The sequence below is a fragment of the Stegodyphus dumicola genome, chromosome 1 (assembly GCF_044657685.1).
Source record: "Stegodyphus dumicola isolate Sdum_Otavi_A_Nest chromosome 1, ASM4465768v1".
In the NCBI taxonomy this organism is placed as follows: Eukaryota; Metazoa; Arthropoda; class Arachnida; order Araneae; family Eresidae; genus Stegodyphus; species Stegodyphus dumicola.
This window is the reverse complement of record NC_140768.1, coordinates 116,304,339-116,321,020: the sequence shown is the minus strand read 5'-3', so window position 1 is coordinate 116,321,020 and position 16,682 is coordinate 116,304,339. Positions and strand designations below refer to the sequence as shown.

General features: G+C 31.2%; 1 protein-coding gene across 2 annotated transcripts in view; it reads left to right on the top strand.

Annotated features, from left to right (window-relative positions):
* Positions 1 to 16,682, top strand: part of LOC118199208 (phosphatidylinositol 4,5-bisphosphate 3-kinase catalytic subunit alpha isoform-like) — a 100,911-nt gene that overhangs the window by 13,161 nt on the left and 71,068 nt on the right. For both annotated transcript variants that reach the window (XM_085819671.1, XM_085819669.1), the window contains exons 3-5: positions 5,048 to 5,260; positions 9,367 to 9,576; positions 16,106 to 16,353. In XM_085819671.1, the coding sequence (XP_085675797.1) occupies positions 5,048 to 5,260; positions 9,367 to 9,576; positions 16,106 to 16,353 (671 nt within the window). The remainder of the gene's footprint in view (positions 1 to 5,047; positions 5,261 to 9,366; positions 9,577 to 16,105; positions 16,354 to 16,682) is intronic.

The following is a 16,682-nucleotide window of genomic DNA, read 5'->3' as shown; positions in this document are numbered from 1 at the left end:
AAGTTAATGTGTATCTGTTATTTAAGTCTAAAAAGTATATTATATAGACTTATTAGGCTATTAAATCAAATAGTTTGTAATAATGAATAATATAGTTTTTATTTATCTTATAAATATAAACTTATCTTATAAATAAAAAAATATCATTATAAATATTTTTAAAAATTTGCTTAATATTAAACCATTGATAGTTCTTTTATTTTTTTAATATTAAACCACTGGTTTTCTTTTTTACTTATTCTGTTTCCAGTGAATTAAACCAAAATACATTAAAAAAAGCCTCACTTATAAACAGTTATTTCATGAACAAATTATCTGAACAACAACAACAAAAAGAAAAAAAGTTTCATGTGACAAATGGTGTCTTAAACTGCAAATATTCAAGTTGACAACATATGATTTTCAAAAATATTTTGAGGTAACTTAATGCCACATCATTAATACTGATGCTTTCCGAAAACAACATTTTAATATTTTCTGTTGCTTAATTCTCACAAACAAAAATGCCTATAGCAAGTGACTTACAGGATTATGACTTGGAGAAAATTATGGCCAGATTGGGTGCAGGTGGAGACTCAGCTTTTTGACATTTAAAGCTTTTTTTGGTTACGTGTGATATTGTATTTCAGCAAAACCATGGACTTGGAAATTAACAGTAAAGATGCAGAGAAGTTGCTAGAGAACCATAAAAATGAGCTCAACAAGAAAAAACTGCTACAATTTCAGAAGTATCAATGAAAGACAACTATGTAAGAAATATCTGTAGAAGAAGAGGGAGAAGGAAAAATGACCCTGATCTGCAAAATTTGTCTAAAATGGGGTAAGATGCAAAGTTTCCGTGTAATGATATCACCCTGATAAAGCAATAGCAAGGTACAGCAAAAGCATTTTCAAGGGAAATGTGATGTATCACGTTAGAAACGTTTTAAAATGTAGGCTACAGAAATCTTATTGAAAAAAAAAATTGAGTGAAACAGAGGCACAATAAAGTTCCAATCACATAAGTTTCTGCTACAAGGGACTGAATGTCGAAAGGGAGAAGTCTCAGAACCCTCACATTTTCACAAAACCTATATAGGTAGGTTACCACTTTTACTTACTACAAAGATTTGAACGCCAAACAGTAATTGATTATTGCTCATATTGGGATCACATGCTCCTTCAGAAGCAGAACTTTCGTCTGATTGTTTGACACAGGACAGAGCTGCAGTCGAAACATTTTTGGCGAGATTTAAAAAAAAATCCCGCATAGAAAAAGCTGGAACAGATTGGCGATGGTTCTCCCTGTTATACGTTGGGAAGCCTTTACTGTGTGGTTAGAAATGTAGCCATAAATTCCACACATACTTTTATAGATACAGCCATAAATTCCATAGATACTTTTATTGCTGAATAATGAATTTTGAAGATGCATATTCTTTTTCATTTCACATCATCATTGTGGGTGCACTATGCACCCCAGAATTTTATACAAATTATATTTTTAGAACAGTGGACAACAGCTGGCAGAGACTAAGCAAACGAATTAGTGTCCTAGCGGCAACAGAGGTAAAAAGCAAAAGTGCACAGTTATCTAGTATGGAAGCTCATGATGAGAAGGTTTTAGCTTAAGCTGCTTATTATGAGAATGGTTTCAGTTCTCGAAACTTTGTATTCAGGTTCCAAATTAGCTTTAATATCAGCATTACAATATGTGACATAGACTAATCTAGAAATTATGTAGTCCAGAAAAGTTATACTATTTTTAGAATAGAGAGATGGAATGAAGGACTATTGCAAGTTTAAATTATAATTTTGAGAATTAGATATTTTTTATCTTGCATATTATACAGAGTGGAATAACGTTTTAACAGGAAGAGAGGTAGAAGCTAAATTTGTGCAGTTATGTTATATGTAGGCTCGCCAAAAGAAGGTTTAGGTTGCTTATTAAGAGAAATGTTTCAGTTTTCGAAATTTGGAGTTCAGGATCCGAATTGGCTTTGTAATCAACGTTACACAAGCCATGTGCCATAGACTGATCATGATGATGATGCAATCGAGAAAGGTTATCACTATTTTTAGAATAGAGAGGGGGAATTAAGGACTATTGCTAGTTTAAATTATAATTTTGAGATTTACATATGTTTTATTGAGATTTGCACATTTTTTATCTTGCAACCTGGCAATCTGGCAACCTTTCTCACAGGACAGCATCGTCAATAGCCACAACATGCACATGTGGGCAACTCATAATCCACATGGCACACATCCGTATGCATTCCAAACCCACTTCTCCTTGAATGTGTGGGCGGGTATTGTTAACGACTACCTCATAGGCCCATACCTCTTACCTGCACATACAAATGGCTTATGTTATCATTTTTTTTGCAAGAGGTGCTACCAGAACTGCTGTAGGATGTTCTGACTGCCGTTCGTGATCTCATGTGGTTCCAGCATGATGGTGCACCAGCCCATAACCATATGCGAGTCCGCAATTACTTGGACATTTCCGGGCCAATGGATTGGCCATGATGGACACGTTCAATGGCCACCCCGTTCGCCAGATTTATCCAGCTTGGATTTTTTTTTATGGGGCCATCTGAAAAGCATCATTTACGAGACTCCCATTGACTCACTGGAGGACCACGTTGTGTGACTATCCATTGCGGCTGCAAGCATGCGCGAAATGACTGTTATTTTTCAAGATATTCGTCAATCCCTTCTGCTACGTTACCAAGCATGTATTACTGCTGGTAGTCGCAATTTTGAACATTTATTGTGAATACAGTCAAAAGTGGTTAATTCGGACAGCCATAATCTAGAATGATCTATAATCCGGACCTCAAAGCTACAAACTTTCTGCGCATGTGTCGCGTTGACGCATGCGCGTAAGACCTTTACGGCTGCAAATATGCGTGTGCGCGTGCGCAAAATACGTTTACTAATGCGCGTTTAATGTATAACAGACGGTATAAGCTAAGCTAAAATTATCTAATTCAGTTAATGTTGCAGATTGCATTGTTCCTTAATCTTCGAATTGGATTCGGCTTATTATTTTTTGCAGACTGTTAGAGCAATTTTATAAAGGTAAGCTTGAACTTTCGATTATGTCAAATAGAATTTCTGATATATATTTACTAATATGTAAAGGATCTACAAAGCGAAAGTATGTTTCGAAGTCCATTAAACAAAAAGTGGAATTGCTGCAAAAAATGGATAACGGCATATCCTTTGTTTATCTAAACTTTAACGTTTGTTTATCTTTAACGCTGCGGCGCGGCGCGCAATGAATTGGAAGTTGATCTGTCAGCACTATCCTCATCTTCAGGGCAGATGTTTTTATTTTATTTGGCTTATAATTCCTTATTAAATGTAGTATTTCATCTCGATGTACTCCGTCTTTGATATGATTTAAATCAAATTCCTCGTCATTATAATTCGCTTCCTATAGCAAAGAAAGTGACAGAGGTTATTGAAAACGAAAAAATTTCGATTGACAAATTAGTCGGTATTCTCGACACAGCAATTATAGGACTTGAACAGCGGAACTTTGTACAAGAAATTATGTCTGTTTATAGAATTCAAGATAATGTATTATCACATAAAAAACGAAGCAACTTAAACGACTTACATTGAAAGAAATGTTTAATAAAGTAAACAAATAAATATTAAGTTTTTTTTTTTTTTTTTTTTTCCTTTGTAAATTTTGATACCCTTTAGATCATAATTGTTCTTTATTTCATAAATTACAGTTTCATATTTTTAATTTTAGAATTTCTGCATGCCATCTTACCAGATTTAAACTGATGATCTATAATGCGGAAAAATCGATAATCCGGAATCGCCGAAGTTCCGACGAATCTGGAATAACGGCTTTTGACTGTACTGTATTGCTACAAAGAAGCACTTATTCATGTTTTAGTACGCTCCAACACCCCTCTAAGTTTGTCCCATGATCTATAAAACACCCTGTAGATGAATGTGTATATTTGTTTTTAGGTGTTTGCAATAAAAAATTAATGTAAGCTATAACAATGGCATATGCATTCATCTAATTTCAATCAATAGCATATCATCTGTTGCAAATCATTAACATGCTACATTCATTTGGATATTTAGCTTGTACTACATTAATTCTAAAGACAAACAAACACACATCATAGTGATATTATATCTGTTACCCTTTCTAGTGAGTAAAACAAGATGTGTTTAGTTGTGGAGCCTGCAAAAATAGAAAATAATTTAACCATTTTTATTTTTCTTGAAACATAAATTGTTTTTCAGAAGCAAATGCACAATTACCAATATACACTACTGATTGATTCAGTGTGTATGGTACACAGTTTATTTACTTTATAGGAGCAATTTATATTTCTTAGTTTGAAGACAATTTTGTAAGAAATTTATTTACTATAAACAACAGATAGAAACATGCTGGAATATATTACTATAACCATTAATACATAACATGTAGAATGCACAGCATATAAAACAACATAAGATGTTCAACATATAGAAATACACCAGAAGTGTAACTTTCTGGTGGCAGCTAAATAATCCCCTCCCTCAGCATACAGTTGCATATTATGGCTATTTTTTTCAAAAATTCTTTTGAAAAGTAAAATGCCTTTTTCTTCGAAGAAACTCTATAACATCATTTTCCATTGATTTGAGATTGAAAGTTGTAAGCATATTAAGGCAATGAAAAACAGAAATTTTCCACTCTCTGAAGAAACAAACTATGTGCATATGTCAAATATAAACTATGTGTACAGATTGATAACCATCTATTTCTTGCCGAGGCTAAAGCATCCCATTTCTCATCCATGAGCAAATGTCATTTTTGCTTCTGAAGAAAAGAAGCTATGTCTGATCACCTCAATTGATAGTTTTATTCAAAATTTATGCCAATTTAAGTTTGTTTATTTACCTAATTTAAAATTCTACGTTAGCGTGTTTCTCTTCCAGTTAATAAAATTTTAATCTCTTGTTAAGATTTAAGTTTTTTATTTCTATTTCATTGCATATAATAATATACTAATCATATTATTATTATTTTGTCTTATAGCTGATTTATGGCATGATGCGAAACGCTATCCTTTATATCATAAACTCAGTGAGCAGATGTCGTATATTTTTGTCTCGGTCACCCAAGATGCCGAAACAGAAGAATTTTATGATGAGACTCGTCGCCTGTGTGATTTGCGACTTTTTCAACCCTTTCTTAAAGTGGTTGAACCTAAAGGCAATAAAGAAGAAAAAATGCTAAACTCTGAAATAGGTATTTATTTTTCTGAGTGACATAAATGTATTTCTATAAATCTTACTTTCTGTTTTGTGATTACTCCTTACTTAAAACCTGATGATGAATGGCATTTTGTATTAAAAACTTATGTGAACACTATTATTTTTTAGCATTATTTCATTGCGTTGCACAAAGTAATTTATTTGTAAAAGTCTTAGAAATTGTGTAGTCATCACAACAATCTAGAGAGAGATGGTGATACAGTAAATCCTTGCTGAATGCAGGGTTCACATCATTAATACATTGTGCATATGGAAATTCATCTTTTCAGATGAACAAGTTATAACTATGGTAGATGATAAGCACTGGTTTGCATTTGAAGCTTGCCCATGAAATTTGTTCCACTTTTCTGACATGTCTAAGACTTGCTTGTTTTTTTATGTGGTACCAGAAATGAAGCATAGCAGCATTATGAGACTATTTGCGTATAACTGGAATGGTGCAGTTGTTAAGATAAAAGGAGAATAGTAGGATCAGAAAGACAAAAAATTTAATAAATAAAGAGGTGATGACAGGGACATGTTTCTGATAAAAGCAATTCAAGTTTCTTTGCTTGAGCAGTCTTTGTTCAAAATGTGATATCACCAAAAGGACTGAATGATGCTTTAAATCCATTAGTGCTGCAACACAAACTATTTCACTTCATACATTTCTTTAGGAGAGAGTACATTAATACCCTCCGACATCTAAATTGTTTAACTGATTTATGTTTCGTGCACATGATTTTTCTGCAAACCTTTTTATTGAAGTTATACATTCAACATCATGCCAAAACAAAGAATCTGCATTATCTACTGCTTTTAACTGAATTTATTTGCTAGTTTTCTTTTTGATGTTTTGCTCCGTACTAAAAGAGTACTGAGAGCACTGTAGTAAAAGGTTTCTGTACTTTTTAGAGAGTTTGCACTGTCTCTGAAACCTCTAAAAAATCTGTAAATTTTAAAACTAGGAACTTGTAACACTTCTTTCAAAGTTTTCATGTCCTATGTGAAGGCATGCTTCTCTTAGGCCCTTACGTGCCTTTGCTAAATTAAAGCTTTCCTTCCCTACTCAGGACTTACAGAAAAGTGTAAGAAACTAAGGTAAAATCAGTCATTAATACATTTTTTACAATTCATTAATACATTTGAATAAAAATGGCATTTGTTTCATATATAAATCATTTATTAGTTCTTATAAAATTACATATGATTACAAAAATATAATTTGCACATTATGCAAAGTATATTCTTAGCAAAATCAAGTTCATATCAAACAAACAAATCTTTCTAAACTATGATTTTTGAGATGTATGATATAGGCATGGTACTAATGATATACATGTTTTAACTTCCTAAAGTTTTGAGTCTAGTATTTGTATTGACAGATATAGTTAAAATGAGGATATTTTAAAGACAGCCATGTTCAAAAATTATCTTTCTGAAATCACATTCTTCTGTGAGCTCTTTTCATGACATGTATTTCATAGCATCCTTTGAAGCTGCTTTCGGAGCATCATCATAGAAATATCACTTTTTTCAGAACATATCTAAATAAAGTTGTTTGAATTAACAGAGAAATTCTTTGATGGATAAAAGTAAAGAAGTAATGCTGTAACCATTTAACCAGATAATTATGAACTGCACTATGAAGTATTATCATGAAGGACTTGCTCTTTAGTTTCTCTAGCATTCTGGATATATTACAAAACTTGTTTTTGCGTAACAGCAAATGCAACTAGAGTTCTCCCTTCCACAGAGAAAGCATAAAATTTTGTGAAATAAATTTAAAGTGAACAAAGCTTTTACAGCTGAAAAACAGAGATCTGAGTCTTAGAAAAATGATAATTAATATTTGGAGGGTTGTCCTATATGTTTATTTAATCACAAATAGCGTAGGATAAATTATGTATGTTTAAAGAATATCATCATCAATTCATATAATAATGGTCACAATTTTTTTATGATAAGAATCAATGTAAGAGCTTTTTTGTTAGAAGGCTAGTTTGCTGCATCCATTGGTTGATAACTAGGATTTCCATATCTGATGTGGTCTTTTATCAGTTACTCAGACTTGATATTTACTTTGAGGTGTAGTGAATATGAGTTCCTCTTTTTTCACTCTGTAGTAAGTTTTGATGGAAATTTTCAGTTTAAGGTTGGGAAGAGTAACTGCACCCCGTATAATGTTACAGTGTATAAGCTGATTTTAGCATTTAGTAACTTACCCCTAGTCTGTGCTACTTATCTTTTGTCTTATAAAATTAATTTTTCACTGTTAAAAAGATTTTATTTTGAGCTGGTCTATGTTTCAGGATTATTTTTTTTAAATAATTTACTACCTTCAGTAAATAAAGTTTGTTTGAATTTTTACGGTTTAAATTTAATTTACTTATTTGTATATGTATTTGCTTTTAAACCATGTTTTTATTAAATATATATTTTGAAATAAAATTTAATTTTTTTATAAAAAAAATGTGAATGTAAATACAAGTGTTTTAATTTATTCATAGTACCAGGTCTGCTTACAAATGAATAAGTAAAATTTATTTTTCTGATTTGATTAAGATTCTGTTAATTAGTTTGTAAGGTTGTATTTGAGATATTGCTTTTAACCTTACAACCCTACTAGACAAGTAGTGAGTTACTGCTATGTCTGAAAGTAGCATAACAGTGACTTGAGAATGTTAAAGCAACCTTTTTAACTGAACTTTAAGAGTAAAATGGCTTAACTTGTGCTACCTATAAACCACTACTTGTGGCATTGTGAATTACTAACAGGTACTTAAATTTAAATGTTGATAAAAGTAGTCTAAGACTACAGAGGCTATAAACTAAACCATAAGTGAACTCAGCTAACTTTAAGGTTAAAGCAATCAACTGTGAGAGAATGCAAAAGCCAAGATAAGTTGATAGAGTTGGCAAAATCTAACAGTTACGTGAGTGCCAGAAACTCTGTCTGCTAGATCCAAAACTCTCAAATATACAAAAGCTGATTTGTATTCTGGTCAGGAATATGGAAAGAAGTAAAGAACAAAATCATAATAACTGGTTAATTAACATTTAAGAACCTTAAAAGTTTTGTTTGTTTCTTCCTCCCTTTTTTTTTAAATCTAAATGTTTTTGAGTCATTTCCCCCCTCCTAATATTTTGTAATATGTTGTTGAAATCGGAAACAAATTTAAATATGTAAAATGTATCAAGAATAATAAATACTAGTTATAATGCAATTATAGTACATGGTAAATCAAAAATTATGTTTTGAGTTATTGCTGAATGAAAATGCATACAACTTCAAATTTTATTACAATCTGCATAATTTGGCATTTATTGACAACATGTTTATATATTTACTCTCAATTTTAAAGATATTTTGCAGTCTTAACCCCAAATTTTTATTATTTTGTCGAGGGCATCTACTTAGACTGTCCTGGATTTTCCACTCATTAGTAGATATATTAAAATTCTTTGGATTTTTATTACCTGTGATACCTGTGTGCACTAGTAATTTTTTTTTTTTTTTTTTTTTTTCAATTTTTCTCTATTGAGTAGCTGTTGGGTTTAGCTATGGAAACAAATAAAGATCTTCTAAAAAGTTGTTGAAGATTGCTTGTTTTTCGGTTTTTACCAGGTTGAATTTTTCAAGCTCTTTTCAAATGTTTCTTTCTCTATTGTTGAGGACCTGTCAGAGTAATCTAACATTGACTATGTCTTGCAAAATTTATGGATGATTTTTGATATTGACTGCCTGTTTAATTTTATGCATTACTAATTGTGAAATCAAATCTTATCTGGAATGCTCTCTTGAATTACCAAGATTTTTTTAATGATTGAACACACTGTGTGACGATAAATGTTCACTGCTGAATAGAGTAGGGAGTTATTTTTCTTCTCCCCTGCAGAATTAAAAGAAAATGTATGAGGAATAAATGACTGAAGACTGTAATGTGTCAGCAGCGTTTTCTGATACTAACTATTCACAAAGAAAACAAGATTTAAAATTGGCTGGTTTGTTGGTTCCTTCATTACCTAGTTAATATTTTATGCATTCATAATATGCATTTAAGGGAGAGCTCAAGAAGTAATTTTTCTCTCATTTTGCAGGTTTAGCGATAGGAATGCCTGTTCATGAATTTGATGAAATGAAAGACCCAGAAGTAATAGAGTTCCGCCGTAGCATTCTGAATGTATGTAAAGAAACTGTTGATTCTCGAGATTCCGGTGCTGAAGATAAATTGGCAACATATGTATATCCTCCTGAAATAGAAAGTTCAAAAGATCTACCTCCTAATTTGGAGAAAAAATTAGATAAAGGTAAGTCATCAGCCTGCTTTCATAATGTGTTATGTAATTACTTAAATGAAAAAAAATTAAATATTCATGCTTTTCTTAAACCATTACTGATATTGAGAAACAAAATGGTTCAACATGATTACAATGATACACATGTAAAATAAGGATTATTCAAAATTATTAATTTGCTTTCAGATGATATTTTTGGAATATTTTAAGTAATATGTGAAATGAAAGGGAAATTGTCCTGAGTTCTTATAATACTTTTTTCCCCTTCCTTTTGTTACATGAGTGCCAATAAAAAAACCAAATTCGTACTCATTTTACTGCACTACAGCGGCAACAAAGTTTTTGAAAATCATGTTGTTGTAGGCAAAGGCAATATAAACACATTCTTAATGTTTTCTTGAAAGAAAATATTGTTCTGGTGTAAGATTCATTGATCTTGGGACCCATCGATGGAATCAAAAAAATATTGGGTCAACTTATAACTGAACCATTAAAAAAAATGAAAAGAAAGTACAATATTTGATGTCAAGGATATAAACACATTCACACACACATATATATATTAAAAATATATTGTAATTATATTAAAGACATTTTAAAGATTTTTGTATTAAAAATCCTTTTTCTGTTAATACACATACATAAATATTTTGTAATATTTCAAAACTTTTTTAAATGATTATGTTTTTATTTATTTTTTAAGCATATGCTAAATTTATGTGTATCCATGCTAATTAATGCATGAAAAGCTCTGATAATCCAAAACCTACCCTCTAAAATATTAACGAACTGTATTGTGTAGATGAGACAAAAAGTTAACTCTTCAGAGATTTCAAAAGAAATAGCAAGCAATATAATTTTTTTTAATTTACTTAAAATGAAATAAAAAAAAACATTTTAAGTAAATATAAAATAATTATAAAATCTGTGTCTCCTTCCTTTTTTTTTTTTTTTTTTTTTGACAAAATGCAAATGAAACGTAAATCTGTGATGTCATTAAAGTCAGTTCATTTAAGCATATAGTCTAATAGCTTCTATTCTAGTGGCCTCCATGGCAAATGGCTAGTCGATTTTAATTTCTGTTATTGTATTTGTACTTTTCTACTGGCCTATTATCTATTGCTGCATTAAGAATTTCTTACAGTTTTTTAAATATGTGTATATCTGAGAATAGCTGAGCCATGGAAACAGAGGCTGTTGAATTTTTTTCTCAAGTTATGACATTTTTCTGCAAAATCTATGTGCTGTGAAATTATATAGCATTCATGAAAGCATATTATGAGAGTGTAACATCAGTATGCACAAATAAAATGTCATTAAAAGAATGGCGTTCACTTGAAGGAAACTAGTGACTCTTAAGGATAGCTGTATGATTTATTTAATATTGGTATGTATATGCTATACATATTTGGAAGAGATTGTTTGTTGTTCCCAGATAGTACAATGGAAATGATTGATATACCTGTATATTAACAATATAGTCAAGACTACTGAAACTGAACTCAGAAGCAATGGAACAAGTCCTTTTCACATTAGTATAACCAAATTTAATTTACAACTGATTCTATTTTTGCCATGTTAACATGGCAAAAATAGAATTGCATACATTTCTGAAGCTGGTGCCGATAACAGAAGAGTATCGAGTTTTCTTGTGAGATTAAGAAAGAATGAATGAATTTTTATTTTGGAATAGAATTTTTTAACCTTGTCTAAACTTTAAAATGATACATGACATATAGGGAATAAAAATTTTCAGAATAGGTGTGATCTTTTTTAATAAAAACCTTTAGTACTACTCTGATTTAAAATAATATTTAAATAAAATTATACATTTTAAATGGTAATTTAATTTAATTAAAATTAAGACACTATTTCTGTTATAGGGGTACATATGCAATAGTTAAAAGCCTTCATTCCAGGAATTAGAAGTTTGTGATGAATAGTATAAATTTAATCTCATAATTAATTTTATGAAATAAGATTTTTATATTATCTAAACATCTGTGTAAAAAAAAATCCACAATTGCTACGCAGAAGCTATAAAACATTAACCAAGAGAAGAAAAAAGCAAAAATTTCAGTTAAAAATTTATTGAATAGTAATGGTAATGAATAAAAAGTATTTATTTTTGCTGTTTATGTTTCAGTTTTTTACACTGTCACATGCCCAGGCAGTGAGGAGATGAATCAAACAAACAAATTTGTAGTGCCATCTTTTGGCAATGCCAACACATATTTCTCAATACGCTGCACACAAGAATATACACAAGAATATAACAGTATAGTCAAGACTACTGAAACTGAACTCGGAAGCAATGGAACAAGTTCTTTTCACATTAGTATATCCAAATTTTATTTACAACTGATTCTATTTTTGCCATGTTATGGAGAGGACTGAAAACATGTTACTAACTTCCTAACATCTTAGGAAGTAGTTTGTCTATATGGGTATATATAACGATAAATGTACAACCAGAAGTCCAAGAGAGGTTCTTTTACTAACAAAAGGACATATACCAATGTTTTAAAACTTAACATGTACTAGCTGCATTAAAAAATCGATACTTTCTGATTTTCCTGTCAACAGTAAAAGTTGGCAGAGATCTCTCAAAACTTATGCCAGTCATTCTGGCTTAATTTGAAGGAATAGATTATTTGATATTTTCACAACAGGTGACTAAATAATTTCACAACATGCCTTATTTATAACAACAGGTTTCCTATCCTGTATTTGCCTTTGAATATGCGTAGGAATTGTTACACCCACCAAATGGTAAATCATCAGACAATATTTGTTAATCTTATTAGGGTGCCAACATTCAGATGATAGGATCTCTTCAGAGCCATTTTAAACAAATAATTGTACAGAATATGAGAAACACCATATTTGCGATGCTGCCTCACCACCTTGTTGAATCGTCAACAGTGGGGAAAATTTTCTGGCCATGTTTTGAGAGACGTCATGAAGAGTACTTTTTTGAATGAAAAAAAAGGGATGACTGTCAGCGTTATTTTATATCTGATTTTGGTAGTAAAATGATTGTGGTTGACGAATGTGAAGCAAGACTGCTTCAGTTGGCAGATCCGAAACATAATTGCTTTTTTAATGTATATAAAGTATGCTGATGAGCATCGGTGGATATGAGAGGTTCCCTTTGGGACCACATTAGTGCATTATTCTGCTAATGTTGTAGACTTTAATCTGGTATTAAGCGCAATGAAAACTCAAATATTTTTACCATTGAATGTTAAGTTATTGAATGCATGGAGATAACTTTTTTTTTTTTTTTTTTTTTTTTTTTTTATTGCTCAATGATCTCTTGCCTGTTTTTCACTGTTCTCATTTTTGAAAATATTACTTGTTGACATGAACTTTGATCAGTCCAGTGCATCTACACCCTGAGCATTTTTTTCTCTGCGCCCCTCTTTTTTTCATTGCGATTTTTTCTTGTTGCCTTTCTGAATCATATTAAATGAAAAGCTAATGTCTATGCTGATGCTGGAAATAATTACTAAAGTAACAGTAATTAATGACTAAAATGAATAATAACTAAAGTAGGCAACTTGTACTTCATCTTATAACATCTTAAAATTAACATCAAAACAGTTCTTATAATGCAAATCATAAATTTAGATCACAATACAGTGTGTTTATAAATGAATGAAGTTTAAAAAATTAATAATAAATCAATGTATTACCATACCCATGGTAAAACCTACATTGTAAGCATTGGCAACTGTACAAGTTTCTCATGTGCTACCTGTTGTTTGCTTGTCATTCTTACTGCACAGCCACAGTGTTATTTTTCAAGATGGCATCGCAGTAGCAAAAGGCTTTCTGTGAGCTGTATTTTGAGGTTTGTAGATCTACGGTTACAGTCCAGAATGAGTTTAGTGCACGGTTTAGGAAAGACTCACCTCACAAGAATAACATAAGTATGTGTTAATGCTCCAGTTAGTGAAAACTGGATGCCTTTGTAAAGGCAAAGAGTTCTAGTCTCATGTGTCTGATGCAAATATTGTAAGAGTGTCTGGGACATTTCAGCAAAGTCCTGACAAGTCATTTAGTAAAGCAAGCAGGGAATTGGACATGCCAAAGAATATGGTATAAAAGGTGTCACATAAGTGGCTGTGTTTTAAACCATACGAAGTGGGATTGATGTAGGTGCTTACACCAGCAGACAAAGTGAAAAGGCATGACTTTTGTGAAGAAATGCAGTTAAAAGTGGAGGAAGATTATTTTCTAGAAAGACTTATCTTCTGCAATGAAGCTACTTTAAGTGATAAAGTGAACAAGCACAATGTCCTTATCTGAGGAAGCAAGAAACCACATACACAGATAGAACATCAGCATGACTCTCCAAAAGTGAACATTCTCTCTGCAGTGTCCTGTGAGAAAGTGCACAACCTATTTTTCTTCGAATAAGAAACTGTAACGAATGACTTATTTCTAGGCATATTGGAAACCTGGTTGTTACCCAGCTGAATATCAATTATGATGATTACATTCTGCAACTGAAGAGCGATTCGAATTATTTTCTCAGAAATGTACAAGAGCTCATTAATTATGTTCTTCACCAACACTGAATTGGATGTGCTGCAACAGCAGACAACATCCATCTGCCCCTGGCCACCACATTCGCTCACCATGCGATTTCTTTTATTATGGGTTTGTTAAAGACTGAGTTTATGTACTGCCAGACCTCATGTCCCTTGAGGAAGTTTGTGATCAGATAAAGCATGCACTGCAAACTATCACGGTGAGCATGCTACACCAAGTATGGAAAGAATTTGATTACCATATTGATATATATTGTGTGACCAAGGGTGCACATATTAAAGGATTGGGAGTAATGCATAAAAAACTTGGACAGTTGTTGCTGCTTATGCTGTAAGGTTTGCTCATATAAAGTAATACATTGATTTATTACTAATTTTTAAAACTGCATCCTTCATTTATAAACACACTGTATTAAGGTTTATAACATTCTATTGACTGCATTATTGGAATCTCAACATTCATAATTTTAAATGTATAAAAAATAACATTGTATCGGTTTTCCAAAATAAAAGTCATAAAACTTAGAATTCGATTTTAATTTGCTTTATAAATTGTTGCCATCCCCAGCTTCAAAACAAAAGATAACTAAATTAAATATTTTGATATTGTACATTATTTTCAAATGCTGAGTTAGTATATTTGTGTAATATTTCTTATAAACTTTGTGAATAATAAACATGCTAGAAAAGTATATAAAGAGAAAAAATATGAAGCCTTTTTTATACCTCAAAGCAGTAACAATTTTGGCTTTGGATACAAATGCAGATGTTTTCATTCAACATCCCACATATAAATAGTAAAGAGAATATTTGTAAAAAAAAAGTATGGCAATGCATAATATTCTGCAGGTGTAAGCATTGATTAGTTTAATGTACCCAAGCCACATACATTTTTTTCTGTTTGTCTTTTCCAACATAAGAATATATACCACACTTGCAGGCAAGCTACCTGTAGTTATATCTGACTTGACACAAAATAATAAGATACAGAAAGTTTCAACGTTGATCTTGATTTACATCAGGGTTATCTGTCTAAGAGAAGACATGCCTTTATGAAGGACTTTCTAAGTTTAAAATTATGGTATTCCTTGTTATGAGTTATAGTGAATTTTTTGTTGTTTTCATTACCTAGTATGCCATGGGAATAATTAAAAGTTAACATGTTAATGTATTACATAATGAGTTTAGAAAGTTAAAAGCAGGAATATATATATATATATATGATTTCTAAAATTTATAAAGGTATAATTCTTTAAGCTTGTAGGTCCAGCCCGTAAGTTATTATATTTTTTGACTATTAGCAGACTGCTATTTATTTTTATCTTGATTATTGATGTAAATCAGAATTGTTTTTACATCTTTTAACACATTAATGTGTCATTTTGTGCGGACGCGTCGGGAAATTGGAACAGAGAAATAAGACTCATAAATTTTCTAAGACACTTCATCTATTTAATTAAAATTTTGTAGTGCAAAAGTTTCAATTGTCTGTTTTGGTGAAACGCAGTATGGAGTTAGCTTAATTCGACGTTCAATTAGAAATTTTCCTTGAAAAGCCAGGCTGGACTTCGAATTCAGCTAATTTACCATTTTCCGCATTATATTTTTATATGTTTATGCTTGTTTTATGTTTTAACTTGTTCCATCGATTGGTTTTCCTATGTTTTAACTTTTCAATTGTCACATCGATAGGTATTTTACTGTGTTTTTTGCCATTACTAGTTTCCAACGATTAGTATTTTACTGTGTTTAATTTCATGTGTAGCATAATTTTTCACCCTTCAAATGACATTGTTTTTTTAAAAAATGTGTTGAACTTTTCTTGGAGCCACAGCTCCTGGTAACTTTTTGGCGGGCTTTCTACATTTCTAATATCTTTAATTTTGCAGCATATTGTGCAAAAAAATTATTTAGACCAAATTGGTCTTACAATATTGTACCTAACTACCTTGCTTGTTCATATATATATATATTTTTTCTAGGTTTAGTAATTGTATGTGTCTGGGTTCTATCTCCTACCGGTGAGAAACAGAAGTACACAGTTAAAGTTTCAAAAGATGCATATCCTGAAAGTGTGACGCATGAAGCAATATTAAAAAAATTAAAATGTATGAAAATGTCAAAAGAGCAGCAGCAGCATTGTGCCAGAGAGCATCAACACAGCTATCTTTTGAAAGTATGTGGAATAGATGAATATTTGTTAGAGAGGTTTCCTCTTGCACAATACAAGGTAAATATTTACTTTTAATTCTTCATTTCATTGAAATGTTAGTGAAATTTTGAAATATTATTCAAATAACTTAAAACTAACAGATATGGGAAAGAAAGCAGTAAGATGCTTATTGAGAATATTGGTTGATAAAATTGTATTTTTCCTTCACATGAGAGAAAGGAATAGAGCTTTGTAGTGTTTTTTGTTCTATCAATCTTTCTTTATTATGGAATCAATCTTTCTAATCAATCTTTCTTTATTATGGAAAATGCATAATATTGCCATATACAATACCATAGAGGAGGAGCTTCTTGCTTCTCAAATGGTATCAATAAAGGGTGTTCGAA